Source organism: Dendrobates tinctorius, unplaced genomic scaffold (assembly GCF_039654945.1).
Source record: "Dendrobates tinctorius isolate UK_male_01 unplaced genomic scaffold, ASM3965494v1 ptg000114l, whole genome shotgun sequence".
NCBI classification, from domain to species: Eukaryota; Metazoa; Chordata; class Amphibia; order Anura; family Dendrobatidae; genus Dendrobates; species Dendrobates tinctorius.
This window is the reverse complement of record NW_027361782.1, coordinates 502,381-526,246: the sequence shown is the minus strand read 5'-3', so window position 1 is coordinate 526,246 and position 23,866 is coordinate 502,381. Positions and strand designations below refer to the sequence as shown.

Sequence of the window (23,866 nt, the reverse complement as noted above, 5' to 3'; positions counted from 1 at the left end):
CAACTATGTCATATTTTTTGGAGAACTTGGCCATTTGATGCATAAAGAGTTCATCCATATCTTCAGCTTGCACAGGCTGCCTGTAGTAAATGCCTACAATGGTGTCCTCTCCATTGTTCTGTCCTTGTATTCTTACCCAAACAGTTTCCACAGAACTCCCAGTCTCTGAAGCTTCAATCTCTGTGCAGATATACGCGTTTCTAATATACAATGCGACACCTCCTCCTCGTTTATCAAGTCTGTTTCTTGCAAATAAGTTGTATCCTTCTAGTCTTGTATTCCAATCATGTGTATCGTCCCACCAAGTTTCAGTGATTCCAATGGTGGCCCTCCTTATCTCGTGATATCAGGAATTTTGTGCAGTCTTGTGGGACTTGTTCCCGGTCTAAACCCTGTTCTCGTTCTAGTGGGTTGTTGATGCACTTGCCGGTGCCCAAGAGGCCATGGACCCATATCTCAATGGATTTTATTTCTGATCTTCCTGTCTCTCAGAGAATGACTGTTATCTGGGTGATTTGTGATAGATTTTCTAAGATGGTCCATCTTGTACCACTCCCAAAGCTGCCATCTTCCTCAGAGTTGGTGCCCTTGCTTTTACAACAGGTGGTTCGGTTGCATGGGATTCCTGAGAACATTGTGTCGGACAGAGGAGTCCAGTTTGTCTCCAGATTTTGGAAAGCTTTTTGTTCCAAGCTGGGAATTCAGTTATCCTTCTCCTCTGCATTTCACCCACAGACTAATGGGCAGACTGAGAGAGCAAACCAGACTTTGGAGTCCTATTTGAGATGTTTTATATCTGCTGATCAGGATGATTGGGTCTCATTTTTGCCCTTGGCCGAATTCGCCCTAAATAATAGAGCTAGTTCTGCCACATTGATGTCGCCCTTTTTCTGTAACTTTTGGGTTTCATCCTCGATTTTCTTCAGGGCAAGTGGAATCTTCAGCCTGCCCAGGTGTTGACACTGTGGTAGAGAGAATGCAGCAGATTTGGGACCAAGTGGTGGATAAGTTGTCGCTCTCTCAAGAAAAGGCCCAGCGGTTTTCCAACCGGCATAGGCCATTGGTCCCCGGTTTAGAGTGGGTGATATGGTTTGGTTGTCATCAAAAAATATCTCTATGAAGGTTGCGTCTCCAAAGTTCAAGCCAAGTTTTATTGGACCTTATAGGATTTTGGAGATTCTTAACCCGGTTTCTTTTCGATTGGCTCTTCCAGTTGCGTTTAAGATCTATAACATGTTTCATAAGTCTCTGTTGAAGAGGTTTGTTGAGCCAGTGGTTCCTATGGTGGCTCCTCCTGATCCTGTGTTGGTTGAAGGTAATGTGGAATATGAGGTAAAGAAAATACTGGATTCTCGTCTGGCTAGACGGAGACTCCAGTATTTGGTCAAGTGGAAGGGTTATGGCCAGGAGGACAATTTTTGGGTCTCTACCTCTGACATTCATGCCGATAGATTGGTTCGTGCTTTTCACCGGGCCTGTAAAATATCAGTATTTCTATAATAAAAAATATATAGATTAATTCTCTCATACAGAATAGCTAACAGGCTTTGCTTACTTTAGAGAAGTGACTGACTTATTCTGAGTGCCTTGGCTCACACAGCTGTCTCTCTTGTCAAATGTATAGGTCAAAATAGTCAAAGCTGTCAAAATGTGACTATTTAGAGATAATGAATGGTTCTAAAGATCTCAGACTTTAGGCTTAAATATCTCAGACTAAGGTAATGCATAAATAACTGTATGCATATTGTTAAAATAACTATGGTTCACTTAATATGGAAGAACTTATGAACATAGTGGCAAGCCACCATATGTGGTTGTAGTTTATAGGTCAGAATAGTATATAAAGCCGGCCTAACTCTTGTTCAGGAGATCTCATATCCCTTGAGACTCTCGAACACCCGGACAACACAGCTGCTCAAGACTATATGTAAGAACAATGCTCGTTTTCTCTTCAAATAATTACTGCATGTCATGAACTTACTTTTCTTCATTTTTTTGTAATCACTTTTTGAAATGAACAATTAAAAACAAGATTTATTTTATCCTCAATTCAACATTGCTTTTACTTTTGATTCTCAACCGTGCAAGAAGATATATATATATATATTTTTCTACATTTTGGCGAGCCTTAGCCAGATTGATCTTTTGTGCTAATTTTGGCTGGCATTCCTTCCTCGATTGTGCAAGGGGGGAGCACGAACTCTGCTAAAAAACCACCTGTTGTACAAGCTTCCTCAGGAATTCCACTATTTCACGGCACAAAGGATCACACTGAACCTGAAGACGACGGGTGAGGATCGTAAAGAGCTGCATGCGTCTCATCCAGACGGAGATCTGAGGATTGCATAAGGACACAGAGGACCATCCATTGACGGGAAAGACTCTCAATAGGTGAGAAAAAATATAATGGATTTTATACATGATTATGCTAAGAAAAGTAACATAGATTTCAAGTTTGTTCATAATCATACGGATGCCCAATTATGGTCTAGTTTGTATAATCAATGTGAGGCAGAAAATGTTAAAATTGACAAAAGGTTTTTCTCAGTAAGAAAATTACAAAGGAAACTTCAGAATGTTATGCAGCTAGTTCATGTGTATAATAGCCTAGTCTTTGAGAAAACTGAACCTAACACCTATAAAACATGCATTGTCACACAAGACATTAATCACACTGACACACCATGTGATACACAAGAGTCTGACGGGGATTACTTTGATTGTCCAAATTGTTTGATTTTGTCAGAGCACATAGAACAATTGGAAGATCAAATAGATACCAGGACAGAGTTATTGTCTAAATTACGACAAGACATAAAAAGGGTTTCTGCTAACACAAGATCAACAGGTAAACAGGAGGAGAGTGCTGCTGCGTCATCATTTGTACCAAATATGCAAGATCCAGATGCTTCAGTAGAGGAATTAGAGGCAGTAGAATTACAACGGAAAAAATTACATGACAGAGCAGCACGCATTAATCTGAAAATACACGATCAGCTAATGAAAATTGTAAAAGACATTCCAAATTACAATGATAAGATGGATGCCTTTTATAATGCGGACACTTTTGAATCAAACACAGACAAATACAATCTGAATGATGAGCAAAAGAATAAAATATTCAAAGTTTGGTTACCTTCACATATGGGAAAAAGATTACAGACCACACCCAGATTAAATGATGAGAATGAAATGACACATAGTACAAAAGAAGACAGACTTAGACAATTAGTATTGTTTACAACTGGAGAAGACATGCCTACAGTTGATATTTTAGGGAGTTTACAAACAAATATTTCTGAAGACCCATTCTCTTTTTTGGTAAAGTTTGAACAGGCCTATAGGATGGTAATGGATCTCAGGCCTCACGAAGAGCCAGCATCCATGATCAAATTTTTTGTAAAGAAGTTCAAGTACTTAGATCCTGCCTCAGTGCAATTGGCTAACACTCAGCCATCATTGCAAGAAGCAACAGTTTTTATTGACAGAATAAGGAGATCCATGAAACAAAATCAGGTCAAGGCTAAAATAGCGGTAGTTCATGAGAAGGAAGACAGTCAACTGAAACCTAGAGTCACAGTAATCTCCAAGAGCAGGGATTACATTGAGCATAGAGGTAAAAATACTACACAAAGGAACAATATCCATTGTTATTTTTGTGGTATACCTGGACACTTGAAGTGGCAGTGCAGGAAATTTTTGAGAGCAGAATCAGAGATGGGTACACAAGGAACAGGTAAGCTTGGAAGGGAAAACGGACTCATGCCAAAATCATATACCACACCTTCCGCACCTGCATTACAATTATCTGCACCTGCTCATACTGCCAACAGACAAACACAGTCACCATATGCACCATTAATCAGACAGATCAGAGAAATGACAGTGAAGGAAACAGAGTCAAGGGATAGAATTCCAAGGTCTTTTAAAAAGGACACTGGTCTTCTCCCATCTCCTTCATCTTTCTGACAATCACAGACTATTCCTGTACCACATCCATTGGAATTTGTGACTCGAGTTACATTGGATGACTGTGGAAGACCATTTATCAAAGTAAGTTTAGCAGGCCAGAATGTTGTATTTCTCATTGACACAGGAGCTCAGTTAAGTGTTACAAACCTTGATTTGAAGCTAAACCCAGATTCACCAGTTTGTACAATTGTCGGTTTCAGTGGAAAAGGTGGAACTAAAGCAACCTTAGTTCCCAATGTGATTTTGGAAATACCTAGTTCTTTCAAAACAGAAATTGACATCTGGTATTGTCGTGATTCTGAAAATATACTTGGCACAGATTTTATGCAGAAATTCGGATGGGTAGTTGACCTAGGAAATCAAGTGATCTGGAAAGATTCCAATGGTTGTAAACCGGTAGTCATTGATCCTAATGATTATAGCCATGTTGGAAGTATTTGCTTGAATGATGTGGTGTCATCTGACCATTTGTGGCCTGACACTAATGATGACAAGGTATTGACAGAAATTGTACAGCTTTTTCCTTCTCTTTGGGCTCAGTTCAGGAATCAGGTTGGAACAATGAAAGACGTTATCGTGAATGTGGAGGGGCGTGATCCCCCGCCACAGCGTCAGTATAAATTGCCTCCAGAATCAATTGACTCTATGTCAAAGATCATACAGGAATTGTTAGATCAAGGTGTTATCCGAAAGGCTAATTCTGTAAGTAACAATCCTTTGTGGTGTGTTTTGAAATCTGATGGTTCTTATCGAATGTTATTGGATTTACGGATGTTCAATAAGCATACACCCAATGTCGCGCCAATTGTGGCAGATACTCATGACATGATGGCAAGGTTAAATGCAAAGGCCAAATACTTCTCTGTACTGGACATTAGCAATGGTTTTTTCAGTATACCTCTTGAAAAGAGTTGTCAGTATAAGTTTGCATTTACTTTCTTGGACGAGCAATATCTGTTTTGCAGGTTACCTCAAGGAGCACATTTGTCACCTAGTGTTTTTCATCAGGCATTGGCAAAGGTATTATCCAGATTTTCGAGGCCTGATTGCATTCTGCAATATGTGGATGATATTTTATTGTCTACAGAGGATAAAGAGACACATGTTTCTCTTCTGGCAGAATTGTTTGAGTTGCTGCATGATGCAGGGTTGAAATTGAACACCAAAAAGGTCAAATTGATGCAGACTGAGGTCAGATTTTTAGGGGTGCTGTTGAGTCCAGGAAAAAGGCAGCCACTGCAGGAAAGAATTGAGGCAATTGCTTCCCTACCAATTCCGACATCACACAAGGCATTGAGACATTTTTTAGGTCTTTTGAATTATTCAAGGGATTTCATTGAGAATTTTGCAGATAAGGCCAGATCTTTATATTATCTTTTGAAAGGTGAAAACAGTGATTACTTTGGTCCTTGGGGTGATGAACAGCAAACCTCATTTGAACAATTGAAAATGAATTTACAAAATGCACCTGCTTTGTCCACAGTAGATCCTTCGGCTCCATTTGCTTTGCAAGTGCATACATCAGGAACATCTGTTTCTGCTGTATTACTGCAATTACAGGGAGAAGAGTGGAGAAGTTTGGGCTATTTTTCAAAACTTCTCTCACCTGTTGAAAAAGGTTTTGAGACCTGTGCAAGACACTTGGTAGGTGTGTACTTTGCAGTCAAAGCAACCGAACATATTGTCGGGTTCAACAAAATCATTTTGCAAACTCCTCATTCTACACTAAAACTTCTCTTTGAGAATAATATCCCAGGTGTGTCACATCAGAGATTTGCTCATTGGTTATTGTCATTGTCTCCCAAACAAATTGAGGTAGATTACAAGGCCAAATATGTTCTTCCTCAGCTGATGCAATATGAAGGACAAACTCATGATTGTTTACAGTCTTTTCAGGATCCAAGTCCATCACTTTTCAGACGGAAAGCAGAGGTAACAGACGAACCAATTTTTGTAGATGGTTCCAGATTCTATTCAGATGGGCACTATTATTCAGGATATGCCATTTTTTATCCCAACAGAGGACAGGTTGTGAAGCACAAATTACCGAGTCATTTTTCAGCTCAAAGAGCAGAGCTAGAAGCAGTAAAAATGGTACTACAGCTGAATGAAGCAGATGATCAGTGTCCCATTGTGATCTACAGTGATAGCTCTTATGTTGTAAGATCACTGACAGATTACTTGTCAGTTTGGGAAAAAAGAGGTTATGTAGATTCATCTAATAAGACTCTTGTTCACAGTGACACACTGAAGACAATTTTCAGGATAGCATCAAAAAACCCTAATGGTTTTGCTATTGTCAAGGTTCCGGCCCATAAAAAATCTGATGATGAATTATCTGTTGGAAATGCAACCGCAGATATGCTAGCCAAAGAGGCAGCCCTGACAGGAGAAGAGGTGTTTGAATCTGAACCTCTCGAGGTTTCAGCAGTTCAAAGAACAGACACGCATATCCCTTCTTTTGCGGAAGAACAAGAAAAAGACTCATCTCTTGTTGCTTCCCGGGTTGATCCAAAACCTCCCTTTGTTTGTGAAAACGGGGTTTTGTGTCATGACTTAAACGGGGAATTGCGTCCTGTTGTCCCTAAACATCTACAGGTTGAGTTCACAAAATACAATCATGAAAGTTTGGGTCATTTGGGCCAACAAAAATTGTTAGGCATTCTCAGAGAGAAATTTTACTGGGAAAAGATGGAAGAGACAGTGCAAAGTGTTGTTCAATCATGTCTCATTTGTGCCCAAATTAATCCAAGACCAAAAGGACAGAAACCGCCACTACTCCGAATCGCACCTGCAGATGGTCCATGGTCTACGTTACAAATCGACTACATTGGACCGTTACCATCAGGTAAAAATGGTCTCAGGTATGCATTGGTTGTGGTAGATGTTTTTTCTAAGTGGGTTGAAATTTTACCTGTCAGGAAAGATGATGCTTTGTCTACAGCTAGAGCATTAGTTAATCATGTCTTTTGTACTTGGGGGATCCCAAGAATGATCACCTCTGATCGAGGAAGTCACTTTACAGGAAAAATCATGCAAGCCGTTTGTGCTATTCTAGGGGTACGACAGCAGTTTCATGTACCCTACCATCCACAGTCTGCTGGTATTGTGGAAAGGATGAATAGAACAATAAAATCCAGAATTGCCAAGATGTTATTGGACAAAGGTAATACTTGGGTTGATGCAGTACCTTTTGTACTGTTGAGTGTAAGAGGAACAACCTCTGCCACAACTCAGTTTACTCCTTTTGAACTGATGACAGGAAGAAAAATGCCATTGATTTTTCCTCATGAACCATTTTTGTCTACACCACAAAAAGATGCTGTTGCAAGGTCCAAATGGTTGCAATTGTTGCAGGAAAATTTGAAAACAATTCTTCCACATGCTGCATCAAGAATGCAGAGAATGGAGCCACCATACGTATCCAAATTCAAGAAAGGGGCTCTAGTGATGATTAAAACTTTCAGGAAGAATGGACCATGGGAAAGTAATTGGGAAGGTCCCTTTGAAATTATCGAAACCATGGGACAAGTAATGATTCTTGTGCAACGAGCATCTAAGGTGGTTAAAAATACCCGCAGACAACAAAAATTGTGGGTACATGTTGATCAATGCAAACTGTATATTGCAAAATAATGATACTGCATTTCTTTTAGGAAGAAATGGATTCCAATAAGAACTGGAATACGAAACTCCACGTCCTTGATGGAAGGGATTCAACACCAATCCTTCAGGAGAAAAAGAAATTTCCCAGGAAAAGCTACTATCTGATGGGAATCACATTTCTGCTGTTTTGTACTGTTTCAACTGTGATCTACGCTGAAGATATTTCACACCATGGAACAAATACTAGTGAAGTGAAGGAACTTTTCAAAGGAACTTTACATCCAAGGAAACCAAGAGGAACGAATCTACAAAGCTTAATAGATGAGGACATACCGGACGATTCAGTAGATATTACTGGAAACATTTGCATGGGTTTTGGTGCAAAATGCTGTATTGAGCTACACTTTATACATGACACTGACATAATATTACATGCAGCCACAGGACCTAAGACGAAGTTCACACAGTTACAAGGAGATTATATACACAATAATAAGACAGGCACATGGGAATGTAGTCCTACAGATGTGTTATTCTGGAATATAGAGATAAGAGGTGAAGAGAAAGCTGTGTGGTCAGGAGATATTACAAATGATATGATCGCAAAAGGGAAAGTTGAAACATCCAAAACAGATGCTTGGTTAAGGACACAACTATTTGGGAAAGTTTTAGATCCTGCATTTCTTTCTATTACAGAAGGAGATGAGGATTGGGTAAAAACATGGAATTTTCAGATAACCAGAGAACCAGTACAAGTACAGGTATCTGTAGTTTTTACAGTTTCAAATACTATAGCTCCAGAAGTAAGGGTTACACCACAAGCAGTATATAGTCAAGAAAATATGTCTCCTTTATTACTAAAATGCAGCACGAGGTTAGAGCTACCTTCAGAATCTTTGTTAATATGGACCAAAGATAAATCATTTTTGGGAAGTTTTTCAAATGGTCCAACAAATGTTATACACAGAGGTCAATCCGGTAACGTGAGATGGTTAAATAAGGATTTTATTTTTTCTGTAGATAATCCATCTCCTAAGGATTCTGGACTTTACCAATGTTGCATTTTAACGAAATATAACTACAAACAATGTAGAGATGTAAAGGTAAATATATGGTCAGCAGTAGATAATGTATGCACACAGACAAGATTTCAACCATCTACTCCTTTTCAGATCAATCAGTTCCAAACTAAACCTCTGTTACGAGATGGAGTGTTTCTGACCATGGTATGGACCTTTAACATGTCTAACTGGAAAATCTCTTCTATATATCCCCAGTGTCAACCACATCTCACTAACATGGAGATGGGAATAGAACAATGGTTTGGGAAAAGAACTTCAACACAGGTTAGAAGTAAGAGGGGAGTGTTTGAAGGTATTTTGGGGGGATTAGGAACAGTAGGAAGTTTAATTAACACTATGGACATTCATACACTTAAATCAGATCTGGAAAATATTGGGTATATTGGAGGAAAAGGGGTAAAGATTCAGAAAAGCTTGAATCAAGTCCTTGAAAAGATGGTTTTGAACACTGCTACTGTATTGGGATCTTCTGTATCACATCTTCAAGATGCTACTTTAGCTTTAATGGAAAGTGAACAGGAATCTCAAGTGGCCAAAACATGTCTAGAAATTCAGATTGAATATTCCACCAATCTGAAAATGATTGCACAAGCCTTACAAAGTGGAATTACCCCTTTAGGGCTAATAAGAAATTTGCCCATAGAATATCACTTTGCGTTAAACCATACAGATTTGTGGGTAAATAAGTGGTTAGGATGTGAACAGAACATTTGTGTAGGAACATCATTGATTCCAGTGTCAGGAAAAGAAGAAACCCTGGTTCCTATAGGTGTTCTGGGAATTCCTGTCAGTCCTACACAATTGTTATATTATCAATTACAGTACACAGATTTTGCATTTGATGGTACAAACATTGAACAATTAGACATTTCGTCATGCTTAAATTTTGTTTCCAAGGTAATGTGTCTACCTGGACAGGATAAAGTCATTTATCATTCATGTTTCCATAATCATACTTCTTGTCATGCCAGAGTTGAGAATGTCCACACGATACATGACTTGGTGACACCAGTAAGCGCTAACAAAACTTGTTTCCAAGTCATGTCAGGAAGAGAAGCAGTTTCTGCATTCTTCTCATCTTGTGTACATGTCGAAAATCTGACAATGGGTTTATATTGTATTGAGGGAAATGTTAAAACTCTCACAAAGAAGGAAGGAAGTATTAATATTACGTCAATAGGCTCAAGACGTCTGAAAATCCTTCCGATCCAGTTCAATTTGTCACAAGTTAATAAATTCCCTTGGGATTTGTGGACAAATGAGATAAAGAAAGACAAGGGTTTATTGAATCTGCTGACAAAACAATTAAAAGAAGCTGAAATTGTATTTAGACATGAACAAGGTAATCTAAATGATATTGAACATGAATGGACGAGTATGTCAGGCTCATCTTGGTGGAGAAATTTAGGAAAATCTGTAACTAGTTGGTCACAGTCTTCAGCGAAAATGGCAGCAGGAAATGTATTGTCTAATCCGATTGTTATTCTATTTATCATAGTTTTGCTGTGTATAATATATCAAATAATTATTATGTGTAAAATTAGGAGTATTTATAAGAATATAAAGATAGAAATGAAAAAGGAAGATGATATTTTAAGAGAGATGTTAAAACGAAAAAAATATAACTCTCTGATCTAATTTTTGTTTTTACAATAGGTTTGAAAATTCAGATGACATTCAGGGCAGATGTTGATACAAGGTTTTCAGAATAAAGAATGAATGTGATACGAATGGTGAGAGAATGAGTTAGGATTGATTATGATATGTCTCAAATCATAATCAGGGGGGACTGTAAAATATCAGTATTTCTATAATAAAAAATATATAGATTAATTCTCTCATACAGAATAGCTAACAGGCTTTGCTTACTTTAGAGAAGTGACTGACTTATTCTGAGTGCCTTGGCTCACACAGCTGTCTCTCTTGTCAAATGTATAGGTCAAAATAGTCAAAGCTGTCAAAATGTGACTATTTAGAGATAATGAATGGTTCTAAAGATCTCAGACTTTAGGCTTAAATATCTCAGACTAAGGTAATGCATAAATAACTGTATGCATATTGTTAAAATAACTATGGTTCACTTAATATGGAAGAACTTATGAACATAGTGGCAAGCCACCATATGTGGTTGTAGTTTATAGGTCAGAATAGTATATAAAGCCGGCCTAACTCTTGTTCAGGAGATCTCATATCCCTTGAGACTCTCGAACACCCGGACAACACAGCTGCTCAAGACTATATGTAAGAACAATGCTCGTTTTCTCTTCAAATAATTACTGCATGTCATGAACTTACTTTTCTTCATTTTTTTGTAATCACTTTTTGAAATGAACAATTAAAAACAAGATTTATTTTATCCTCAATTCAACATTGCTTTTACTTTTGATTCTCAACCGTGCAAGAAGATATATATATATATATATTTTTCTACAGGGCCCATCCTGATCGGCCTGGTGGCGTGGATGAGGGTTCGGTGACCTCTCCTCAAGGTGGGTACTGTTGTGAGTTCATTTTCTGGTTTACCTCTGGCTTCTGGTGAGGGTGGTGGAGCTGGCTGTGTTGACAGAGGAGTCGTGAGTTCTCCATCCGGGCTCCCTCTAGTGGTGACAGTAGGTAATGAAGCTGATCTAAATGGCAGAGACCTGCCACCCGAGGAGGAGGACTGTGAGTGGACATCAGGAGTCTCTGACTGGATTTAAGACAGCTGACTCCCTAATTTTGTGCTGGTGATTTTTCCTGCCCTGAGGTTCTGGTTTCCAGTCCTGTTCCTGCCTTCTCAAGCTAAGTGTGCTCTGCTATTTTTCCACATGAGATTTGGTCTGGTTTACTCAGTTTTTGTGGTCAGCCAGCCCCTGCTGGGGCTGTGCTGAATTTCCATTCTTATGTCTCTGTTTATGCCAGTTTGCTTTTTGTCCCTGATCAGATTGGTCTCTTTTTGCTCTGTCTTCAGAATATACCAGAGTGCTGATATAGGGAATTGAAGTCTAGCAACTTCAGGGTTTTTGTTATCAGAAAGTGTTGGACATTTTTTGGCAGGGTTTTGTGCGTGATTGCAGACAGCATCTTTCCTTTCCTGTCCTTTCTAGTTAGTGTGGGCCCCATCGTTTGCTCAGCCTATTTTTCTATCTGTGTTTGTGTTTCCATCTTGTCTCCCCGACAATACATGTTTGGGGGCTGTCTATTGCTTTGGGGTCTGCTCTGGGGCAGTTTAGATTTCCCCTTTTCTTGCTTTAGGCTTATTTAGTTCTCTGGTTGTGATGAGGCGTCTAGGATCATTGTAGGTACGCTCCACGGCTACTGCTAGTTGTGTGGATAGGATCAGGGGTCTGCAATCTGCTTAGTTACCAACCTCTCTGGTTTTCTGGGGCTTAGCTTGTTTTTGTTTTTCCTCCTCGGTGACTCATTCATAACACTCCCCTATTACTTGGGCGCCCAGGGCCACGGATCGGGTCACCGCTGCTGTGACACATCCCGCTGATACCAGCCCGGTACCGAGTACCCCACAGCCCTGGGAGGGCGACCCAATTGCACCCCTCCTTAAAAACCTTAAATTTTTTTTATACCCAGAGAAAAAGTCAGGCAATTTAACAGGTGATTCCGGGGAGATTAAGGAAACATCTGGGGTACCCTCACTCCGGGTCCCAGAAAGAAAAGAACCCTGCATGGCATCAGCAACCTCCCTCTGAACCTGTTGCTGTGACTGTGCCAGGGTTGGCTGCTCCAAAGACAGGTTTTGCAGCATTTGAGTGAGGCTATTCACTTGCTCAGAGAGAGCATGCAGCGGATCCATGACTCAAGGAAAAAAAAGGGGCAAACCTTGTTTAAATGTTTTTGGTCAGCTATAATGTCAGGAACACTGCACTGCACTTGCTCACTGAGCCAGTGCGCGTGTCCTGAGTACAAAAACTGTGCACAAAGATACCTGCGGAGTGGGGCAGCAGTGGTGACGATGCATGCTCCAGGCTCACAGGACCTGAAGCATGTGACTGCTTGGGGCGTGGCCTAAGCGCCACAGAGCTAGGAGCTGCAGGGAAACTCCTAGAAAGGTAACTACTGGGCAATGTTACCAAGGGGCATAGACAGAGACAGAAACCAGATCAAGCCGAGGTCAAAGTATGACAGTACCAAAGGGTTAGACAGAATGGATAGTCGGGACGTAGCAATAGATCAGAAAACCAGAACAGACAATAGATGGTACAATAGGGACAAACTGTAACGGAGTATCGATAGCCAAGCCAGGAGGTCAGAACCGGAAAAGACAATAGTACCAAAACGAGAGACGGAGTACAGAGTGAGGGGGCAGACCGGGTCATACACAGGAAGCAAACAAGCAATGCAATATACAAGCACACCAGGGGCATCAGACACACAGCCAGAATAACAGTATAGCTGACAGAGAACCCAGGTAAAGAGTGAGTATAAATACCCCTCCCAGATCCAGAAAGAGGCCACGTACACTTAACCCTGTGAGTGCAGGGCAAGAACCCTGATCAAACCATGACAGGTTCATCAGGAGAACATACTTTCATAATGGCAAAGAAAATAGTTACAATAGTTCCCATTAGTAGTTCGGTGGAAAGCATTGTGTTCCACCTAACAGAGGCATATCGCTGTTACCTCACATCACTGTCCCTCAACAAATTGTGTCATCCCGCTTCAGCATATGTGCATGCACAGTTGAAATTGGATAGAAAGATCAATGCCCCACGATAAGACGCATCATCCTACAGCCGCGCATACACACTCTCAAAATATGGTGAGACATGTTGGCAGATGTGCAACAGATACACACTTATTTGTGTGCAGGAGGAGTTTACACTTTTTTGACAGTAGATGCCAATTATTTTACTGTCATATGCTTAGTTGAATGTAATGCATATACATGTTGTACTTTGGTTTCATTTTTCTCTCTGGTAAAAAAGGATTTTTTCAGACTTCCTGTTATGCTGTATTAAGAAGCTGAAGCATGTACCTCATGTTCTGTGAAGATAAAAGTTGAATTACACCACATAATCTACTCTCACAAGTTTCTTCTGCGACCAAACTATGCAACAGGTTATGGGCCCAGCATAGAAGAAATAAAAAAATACTTTGGAGCAATTCTCTCCAAACAAGTAAGACAAATAAGTTAAAAATGAGCAGCAGTTCAGAGCTGAAACTCACAGTAGCTAAGCTGAACAATAAGAGCTATCAGTTATGGAAGGTCAAAGTGGAGATGTTATTGTCTAAAGATGATTTATGGAGGAAATCGTTACAGGCAGACCCAAAGATAATAATGAGACTGTCAGTATTCCGGGTTTTCTAAATCACCTTGTGAATGAATTTTCCCTTTGTTAAGATGGAGGTTGCTGTTCTTGTGTGCCCTACTTCCTGTTCATTTGTATAAAACCCGGCTCAGGTGCTGCCTTCCTTGCTGGAGTATTCTGCTTCCTTCAGCTGTGCTGTTTGTTTCTTAGTGTGCTTCTGCTGTGGCTCTGGACATTCCCTGTTCTCTGTAGGGAAAGCTGCACTCATCTTTATCTGGTAAGAACTGTTTTCCTGAACTATATGTTGTTCTTAACCCTTCACTCTCCCCAATGAGAGCAGTCGGAACTGTCACCAACCGTATGCTTTAATGTGAACCTGTTCCTGGACTCACCTGTGTTCATGCCGCTCCTGGGATCAACTTGTAGATCAGCTTTTGGACTGTCCTGTGCTTTTGCTCGTCTGGGATTTACCTATAGACTTGTTCTGGACTTCCCTGTGCTTGCTACATACCTGGATTTGACTCTCTCTGCATCACTACGTTGTGAACTGTGCCACATCACCTGAGTGTTACACTCACCTTTGGATCACATGTTTATGAGGACTCTGTCTTAGGAACTTTACTGAATGGCTATATAGCTTTAGGACTTGTCTCATTTCAGGTTATCAGTAGAGTTGAGCGAAACGGGTCGAAAAATTTCAAAAGTCGCCGACTTTTGGCAAAGTCGGGTTTCATGAAACGAAACCCGACCCTAGGATGAGGTCGGCCACGAGGTCAGCGACTTAAGCGCCAAAGTCGCGTTTCAAAAATTTGTTTTGTGCTTTTTCAGTCAATCAGGATCCACGGACACTGTGGGCAACGTGATGACATAGGCAGGGGTCACCACCACCTTTCAGAAGGGCATGCAAGTGATTGGCTTGCTTTGGTGGGCGTCACAGGGGGTATAAAAGGGCGTGCACACCGACCGCCATGTTACTCATGCTGATCTCAGAATAGGGAGAGCTGCTGCTGCTGATGATTTTGTAGGGAGAGCGTTAGGCAGGGAAGAAGACACCAAAAACTGCTTCTGCTGCTAGCGATTTTGCCTGTACAACACACCAGTCACTGTGTGTGCAGTGCAAGTGGAGGCTATATTTTGCTGGATCAGCGGTGTTGGTTGTTAGGCTGCCTTCTAAGGCTTCCTGACGGCTGCATTGCTGTTTACCCACTGCTCTGCAAACTGCTTTTTTAAAAGCAATCCCAATTTTTTTTTTGTCCTGATGAGGTACTGAGCGTGCATTTTTTCACACCATACAGCGGTGCACACTCCTCACACAGTACCATGTAACGGCTGTTATGACAGCCACAGTGAAGCTATCTGTGTGTCACTCTGTAAGGATAAGTACAGGACATGTTCCGTTCTTACAGACCTGCACCTTCTAGTTTTGTCTAGCTTTCATACAGTTAAATATATTTGCTGTTTGATCACATTCAAAACTATAGAGAGACAGCGTGTGTCCGTCCATATACTTAAAAAACACGGAGCTTGACAATTTTACGTACACCGGACAGCCGTGTACGTGCACGCTCCTCTCTCAGTACCGTGTAACGGCTGTTATCACGGCCACAGTGAAGCTATCTGTATGTCGCTCTGTAAGGATAAGTCGAGGACATGTTCCGTTCTTACAGACCTGCACCTTCTAGTTTTGTCTAGTTTTCAAACAGTTAAATATATTTGCTGTTTGATCACATTCAAAACTATAGAGAGACAGCGTGTGTCAGTCTGTATACTTAAAAAACACGGAGCTTGACAATTTTACGTACACCGGACAGCCGTGGACGTGCACGCTCCTCTCTCAGTACCGTGTAACGGCTGTTATCACGGCCACAGTGAAGCTATCTGTGTGTCGCTCTGTAAGGATAAGTCGAGGACATGTTCCGTTCTTACAGACCTGCACCTTCTAGTTTTGTCTAGTTTTCAAACAGTTAAATATATTTGCTGTTTGATCACATTCAAAACTATAGAGAGACAGCGTGTGTCAGTCCGTATACTTAAATAACACGGAGCTTGACAATTTTACGTACACCGGACAGCCGTGTACGTGCACGCTCCTCTCTCAGTACCGTGTAACGGCTGTTATCACGGCCACAGTGAAGCTATCTGTGTGTCGCTCTGTAAGGATAAGTCGACTTGTTCCATTCTTACAGACCTACATTCTAGGGAGATTCCTATTCTGCCCAATTCTATATACACCTTGTAGTTTGTCATACACTAGCCAATTTCTGCCTGTGACATAGCGCTGTGATATTCACTGGGCCTCACACAATCCAAAAGTGTCCAGTGTCCACAAGTGTGTGCTGAAATTCAAAATCTCCGTTATCCTCTAGTGACATTTTTCACACCTGCGACATCGAGCCTGTGACATAGCGCTGTGATATTCAGTGGGCCTCACAGAATCTAAAAGTGTCCAGTGTCCACAAGTGTGTGCAGAAATTCAAAATCTCTGTTATCCTCTAGTGACATTTTTCACACCTGCGACATCGAGCCTGTGACATAGCGCTGTGATATTCAGTGGGCCTCACACAATCCAAAAGTGTCCAGTGTCCACAAGTGTGTGCAGAAATTCAAAATCTCCGTTATCCTCTAGTGACATTTTTCACACCTGCGACATCGAGCCTGTGACATAGCGCTGTGATATTCAGTGGGCCTCACACAATCCAAAAGTGTCCAGTGTCCACAAGTGTGTGCAGAAATTCAAAATCTCCCCTGTCCTATAGACACCTTGTACCTTGTTTTACATTACTATATAGTTTGTTGGATTTTGTCTACATTTCTACCAAAAATGAGGAAGGCTGGTGGAAGAGGCCGTGGAATTGGGCGGGGGTTGGCAGCTGGTAATGATGGTGTTGGTGGTGGATCTGATAGTAGTGGCAAGAGCAAAATAGGACCGAATGCAGGAGGTGTTGAGCCTGCGTCATCGTCTGGCTCCACAAGGCCTCGAAGGCTTAGTTTTCTAGGAGTTGGCAAACTGCTTTTAAAGCCAGAGCTTCAGGAAAAAGTTTTGTCTTACATTGCTGACTCAGCCTCCAGCTCTATCGCCTCATCTACTGAAGTTGTAAAAAATAAAAGCACTGAGTCGTCATTGGAGGCTCATGTTCATGAACCACACCTTTCCTTGTGTCCTTCACCCCAACCAAGATTGAAGGATGACACAGGCCATACTACTGATTACTCCATGGAGCTGTTTTCACATACCATGCCTGGATTATCAAGTGAAATGGTGAATTACCCAGGCCAAGATGAATCTGACATGGAGTGCACAGCCACTGATAGATGATTCTGCTGGTACATTCACTCAGAGCACTACATTGTCTTCGCAGTGTACAGAGCCAGATTCTGACCCTGATGAGACTCAGGTGCCCCTTCTCGCACACTATACCACCATACACGGTGACAAAGAGGAAGGTGAACATGACATTGAAGAGGAGGTGATGGATGACCCAGTTGTTGACCCAGATTGGCATCCATTGGGGAAGAGGGTGCTGCTTCCAATAGCTCAGATGAGGAGGAGGAGCATCCACAGCAGACATCGACATCGCAACAGCTGTTATCTGGCAGGCCCGGAGCACTCCAAAGACAGATTCCAAAAATCAAAAGAGTTGCTGGACAGCTTGTCCAGAGGGTCAAAATATCACAGCGTGCTAGGCCGCAAAATGTCTGCCAAAGTAGGAAGAGTGCAGTGTGGAACTTTTTTGAACAAAATCCTCATGATCAGGCCAAGGTTATCTGTAAGAAGTGCGCAAAGACCTTTAGCCGAGGGAAAAATCTGAAAAATTTGAATACCAGTTGCATGCTTAGACATTTAACCAGCATGCACTTGCAAGCGTGGACACAACACCAAACCTCAAGTACCACATGTGCAACTGATCACAAAGAAGGTAGTCAGCAACGCTACATTGTTTCCCCCACTGTAAGCCCACCGGTTAGCACAGCAGCAAATGTTGAGGTGTCGTTGCAAGGCCACAGCAGTCAGGGAATCCCACTGTTATATCAACGAAAGACTGAATCTAGGCCATCAGAAAGAACACCAACTCCATCACCATCATCAACCCTCTCTCAGTCCTCCCTGTCCACCGCTACTTCCACCATATGCAGCTCTCAAGTCCAGCTCACCCTCCCAGACACTAAGAGTAGGTCAAGAAAGTACTCAGTCTCTCATCCGCGTACACTGGGTTTGAACGCCCACATTGCCAAACTAATCTCGTTAGAGATGATGCCCTATCGGTTGGTGGAAAGTGCAGCTTTCCACGAACTCATGGCCTATGCAGTACCACGCTATGACCTACCCAGTCGCCACTTCTCTCGCAAAGCCATCCCAGCCCTCCACCATCATGTGAAAGACCGCATTGTCCATGCACTTAAGCAGTCAGTGAGTGGAAAGGTGCACCTGACAACTGATGCATGGTCCAGTCGGCATGGCCAGAGCCGTTAGGTGTCCATCACTGTGCACTGGGTTAATGTGGTGGATGCAGGGTCCACAGGGGACAGCGGTGGTGGGGCAGTGCTGCCTAGCCCACGGTATAGGAAACAGTTGGCTGTAGGCTGTAGGCGTTCGACCCTCCTCCTCCTCCAGAAGCGAAAGCTCGTCCACAGAGCGCAGTCGTGCGAGCACTCCATCTGCAGCTGCCACTGTTGTACACGAGGTGTCCCCCTATCGAGCAACTAGTGGAAAGCGTCAGCAGGCTGTGTTGCAGATGATGTGTTTGGGCGACAGACACACCGCCGAGGTGCTGGCCGAGTACTTTCAGCGACAAACTGAGTCATGGCTGGGCAGTGTACATCTTGAGGCAGGCAAGGTAGTTAGTGATAACGGCCGTAATTTTGTGGCAGCCATAGCCCTTTCAAAACTCAGCCACATACCTTGCTTGGCTCACACCTTGAACCTGGTGGTGCAGTGCTTCCTCAATAATTATCCGGAGTTAACAGCCCTGCTCCATAAGGTGCGAAGACTGTGCGCGCACATCCGCCGGTCGCCTGTACACTCCGTTCGTATGCAGAAGCTGCAGCGATTGCTCCACCTTCCCAACCACCGCCTCATTATCGACATTGCAACAAGGTGGAACTCCACCCTGCACATGGTTGAGCGGCTGTGCGAGCAGAGGCAGGCCATAATGCATTTGTGGGAGGATACACAGCCAGGCACTTTGAGAGCAGACATGGAGTTGACAGGTGTGCAGTGGTCGAAGCTGAAAGACCTCTGTAAAGTCCTTCAGTGTTTTGAGGAATGCACACGGCTGGTAAGCACAGACGACGCCATCCTAAGCATGAGCATCCAACTTATGCGTCTGCTCATGCAAACTTTGACGCACATTAAGGAGCAGGCGTCTGCAGCCAATGTTGACGAGGAGGAAGAGGTGGAGGGAGTCCTTGATGACATTCAGCCATTGTCTGCTCAGGGACCTCTCCTGGACGAGGTGGAGGAAGAAGAGGAGGAGGAGGAGGATGATGGGGATGATTACTTAGGGGAGGAGGATACATCTCATGGGGCAAGTGAAAATGTTGGCGTGGCAAGGTCTGGCATAGGGTTTGTGCGTGACTGGAGGGATGTGGATTTGCCAGAAAGTGCTCCTCCACCCAGCACTCGCAGTGCATCATTGACACCGGGAACATTGGCCCACATGTCAGATTATGCCTTGCAGATCCTAAAAAGGGACCCACACATTGCCAAAATGATGAACGATGATGACTACTGGTTGGCCAGCATCCTGGATCCACGCTATAAAGGCAAATTACAAAACATCATGCCACAGGAGAACCTTGACCTAATATTGGCTACTAAACAAGCAACTCTGGTTAACCGGTTGGTTGAGGCATTCCCAGCACACAGCAGCGGTGATGGTTCTCACACGAGCCGTACGGGCCGGGGGCAGCTTGGCAGAGGTGTTCGTGGTGCACACAGCAGAAGTGGCGTTGGAGACAGGGGTTTCATGACAATGTTGTGGACTGATTTTTCACGGACCGCTCACACAACTGGTAATACTGCATCGATGGAAAGTGACAGGAGACAGCAGTTGTCAACTATGGTTAACAACTACTTTACCTCCCATATCGATGTTCTCCCGCACAGTTCATTCCCCTTTGACTATTGGGCCGCTAAACTGGACACCTGCCCTGAATTGGCACAATATGCCTTACAGGAGCTTGCTTGCCCAGCTGCAAGTGTGCTGTCGGAAAGAGTCTTCAGTGCAGCTGGATCAATCCTGACAGAAAAAAGGACCCGTCTGTCAACCCAAAATGTGGATGATCTAACCTTCATTAAAATGAACCATGCATGGGTTTCCAAGGATTTTGTCCCACCTTCCCTTGATGACACATAGGTTGCCAGAAAAATGGCTTGCTTTGGTCCTCCTCCTATTCCGCGAACTTGACCTATTTCGCCTTTTGCAGCAGCTGAATGACCCACATCTACATATGCCACTTTGTAAACCTCCCTAAGTGGGTGGCCCCCCCATGGCTGGGGTCACCACCTAGCGCACAAAACCGTGCGAGTGCCGTTGCCCTGGACAGGTGGGTAGGCCGACTCTTGGGCGCGGGCACTGGCATAGGGTCCCTCATAGTGCAATCAAGTGTCTCTGACAGTGGTGGTGCACACCGCCGTACTATGAGGGGCCCAGTGCCAGTACCGACGCCCACGAGTGTGCCCCCTTGCTTTGGCAGGGCCCCAGCATTTGCAATGTTTACCTCTCCCTGCTCCTCCGCTGTGTAGTCTGGGCTGTCAAATCCTTCACTGGGACTGCCACTACATATTGATTGAACTGAAAGATGATGGTTAAGATGTAGCTATGCCCTGTCCTGCTGGCCGGGCTCTAGCTCCAGATGATCAGTGGCTTCCATTTCTTATGGATGTCGACTCAATTACATGCAGTGGTGGTTTTCCTACTCACAAACGTGTGACATTCCGGCGCACATTTCAAAATGTGCCCTCTCATGCCAATCAAATAGAATCGCCTACGGCCTGTGGCTTCTGTCTTTTGCACTCCAAAGTTACGTGACAGATCATGATAACCAGTGAGCACCATGTTTTAAAAATTGGATTGAGATGAGTAACAGTGATGGAATCAACGGAAGTGCGATACAGCAAGACTTTATTCACAAAAAAATGTTTTCACTGTCTCAACACACAAATTAATTGAGGGTCAGCATCACCTATGAGAATTGTGACGGAAGTTTTTCCCGTGAATAATAATTCCTAGATTTCTGCAATCAATAGCATTTATGTCACTAATTGTATGCATCTCATTTCCTATTGTGGAGAGGCTGGACTGTATTACTGAGACAGAAATATATATGAAGATTTAAAAATAACACCAAAAGTATATAGTTGTGTACGCCTCAAATGCATTTCCTTTTTTCCACTTTTTAGATTGCTGTGTAATCCATACTGAGAACACGTAGATTTTACATGTTTAAACTATGCTATATATACCTGCTATCCAGTGATAAAGTACCCTTTCTCAACTTTGTACAATCTGGTCAAATCCATACTGGGCCTGAGAACATCTGAGTCTGCCTCCTGATCTATAGACATATATTTTTAATGTGTAAACTAGGCTACATATATACGTGTTATCCGGTGAAACTGTACCCTTTATCAACTTTCTACAATGTTGTTGAATCCATACTGGGCCTGAGAATGGCTGCCGAGCTGTTAAGCAAACTACAGCACCTGTGGTTTGGACACGTAATTTTTTCAGGAATGATGGTTAGGCCTAACTCCGGAATTGCGGTTGACCTGAACTTACTGAGAAATCATCGTTTGCGGGGAATAATCTGAATCCCAGATCCCCATCACTAACGGAGTTCAGCAGGTTATCTGCACCTGTAAGCGACAAAAGCTGGTCCTTTCAGTGTAGCGTGCATGCAGCCCCGGAAATGTACTGGAATGCTAGACCTGTTATTGCTCGATCTCACGTGCCACAGCCTCGCGTATCCCTCTAGTAAGCTTGACGCGTACCGCGGGGCCATGCCGGAGTCTCGGTCGTTAACGGAATAAAGCTGAGAAATCGCTAGCACAACTACAAACGGACATACCACACCACACACAGAATCGACAAAGCTTGCAATCTGTCTATCTTTTCTGTAGCTTGTATGGTAGTGGTTTCCCGGGTGCAGTCCAATTAAGCCACAGGCTCCACTCCTAGTGGTGCCCTTTTGGACATTCCTTTAAGGTTCAGCTTTGCAATCATACTGCCCCCGGAAACCAAAAACTTTGCCTTCAGGGACGCTGTTTGGAGGTTTGTGGGAATAACGCCGCCCGATCAGCAGTCGGCATATGGGTCGCATATGGGTCGCCCTCCCAGGGCTGTGGGGTACTCGGTACCAGGCCGGTGTCAGTGGGATGTGTCACAGCAGTGGTGACCCGGACGGTGGCCCTTGGCGCCCATGTAAATGGCGTGGTATAATGGTAAAGAGTTTATATAGATAATTTGACACCACCTGTGGTGTTCGGCAACATAGATGTTAGGCCGTCGCTGCATGCAGATCCTCTGGGACTGATGGTGTTGTGCAGCAAAGATGGTGAGGCTCCCCACAGGTGGAGCTGGAGTCCCAGGGAAGTGTAGATGTAGTGATGGGGGAAAGGCACAGGCAGTGTAGGTGCTGGTACCCAGATGTAGCGGTGCTGGAATAACTGTAGGACACCAGAGCGTGCAGTTCCAAAGCTTTACTCACAGTCTGCAGGTTACACAGATGCCTGCCTCCGTGCTGTGTCCTCCGGGTCAGGACCTCTGCCAACCTCCGGGACCAGAATGGAAAGCTCCCTTCCAACATGTACCTTCCTGAACGTCTCCTTTCTAGCGCTTGTGGGGGAAGCACTCACAGGACCGTGGTTCACTGAAACGCCTCCTGTCTAACAGATGTTCCTCAGACTTTACTTGTATGGCAGACAGCTGTAGCCTTTTCCTTCTGCCTCGCACACGTCGATGCTGGGGCCTCCGAGCCTTAGTTGGGTACAGAGCATTTATAGCTGCTACTTCCCCCGGTTTCTTCTGCAGGAATGTCAGTGTCCCTACAAACTCGGAGACCGGAAACCAGACCATGCGCTCCAGCTAGGAGTGAGCCTTAACTCTGCTCATCCTCCAGCTCCCCTTCTCACGTCCACACACTTCCCCTTCCCTGCACAGAGTGCCCTAACTTACCTCCTCCCGACCACAGAGAGCAGCTCCTCAGCAGTCAGGTTCAGAGGTCTCCCTGCTGGCCTGGAGTGGGAAATGTGTTGTGTGTTGGTTTCACTGCTAGAGAGATCCTTCGTTGCTCCCAAGCTTGACAACACACTCCCTAGGAGGAAGGCAATGCCACAGTGGCGACCGTACTCTTGGGGACGCCACAAGTGCACTGAGGCCCAGCCACTGCTGGATGATGCTGCTGGTACATTGACCCAGACCACTACATTCCCCTCGCACTCTACACAGCCAGAATCTGACCCAGAGGAAACTCAGGTTCCCCTTCCCGCATACTATACCACCTTGCACGGTGACAAAGAGGAAGGTGCAGATGAAGGTGCAGGTTCCTTGAGCAGGTGGGGGGGCATACTCATGGGCGATAGCACTGGCACAGGGCACCGCATAGTACGCAAAAGTGTCTCTGCCGGTGGGAGGGCCTAAACAGCCAAGTGCAGTGAGATGGAAGATGGGGACGACAAGGAGTTCAGAGTAGTGCAGGGATTCCCTAGCAAGGAGACTTATGTAATTGTTTTCAATGTTGGGACAGCAATTTTTGGGGAGCACTATACTCTGGTGAATGATATATGGGGCCCACCATACACTGGAGCATTCCAAAGGTGGACATCAGACACTGGAGCAGCATTTACAGGGCCCATTATACACGAGAGCAGTAGAAATGGGGCCCATTATATATGGAGCATTATTTGGGCCCATAAGACAGTGGAGCTTCATCCATTGGGACCAACATATACTGTAGCAT

At 43.6% G+C, this 23,866-nt stretch overlaps 1 protein-coding gene across 1 annotated transcript; it reads left to right on the top strand.

Moving 5' to 3' along the window:
- The first annotated feature begins 2,071 nt into the window (after positions 1-2,071).
- On the top strand, positions 2,072-10,990 carry LOC141101040 (uncharacterized). The gene is made up of 2 exons (XM_073589826.1): positions 2,072-2,391; positions 7,629-10,990. The coding sequence occupies exon 2, from the start codon at positions 7,635-7,637 to the stop codon at positions 10,296-10,298; it is 2,664 nt and encodes an 887-aa protein (XP_073445927.1). The 5' UTR covers positions 2,072-2,391; positions 7,629-7,634; the 3' UTR covers positions 10,299-10,990.
- The last annotated feature ends 12,876 nt before the right edge of the window (positions 10,991-23,866 follow it).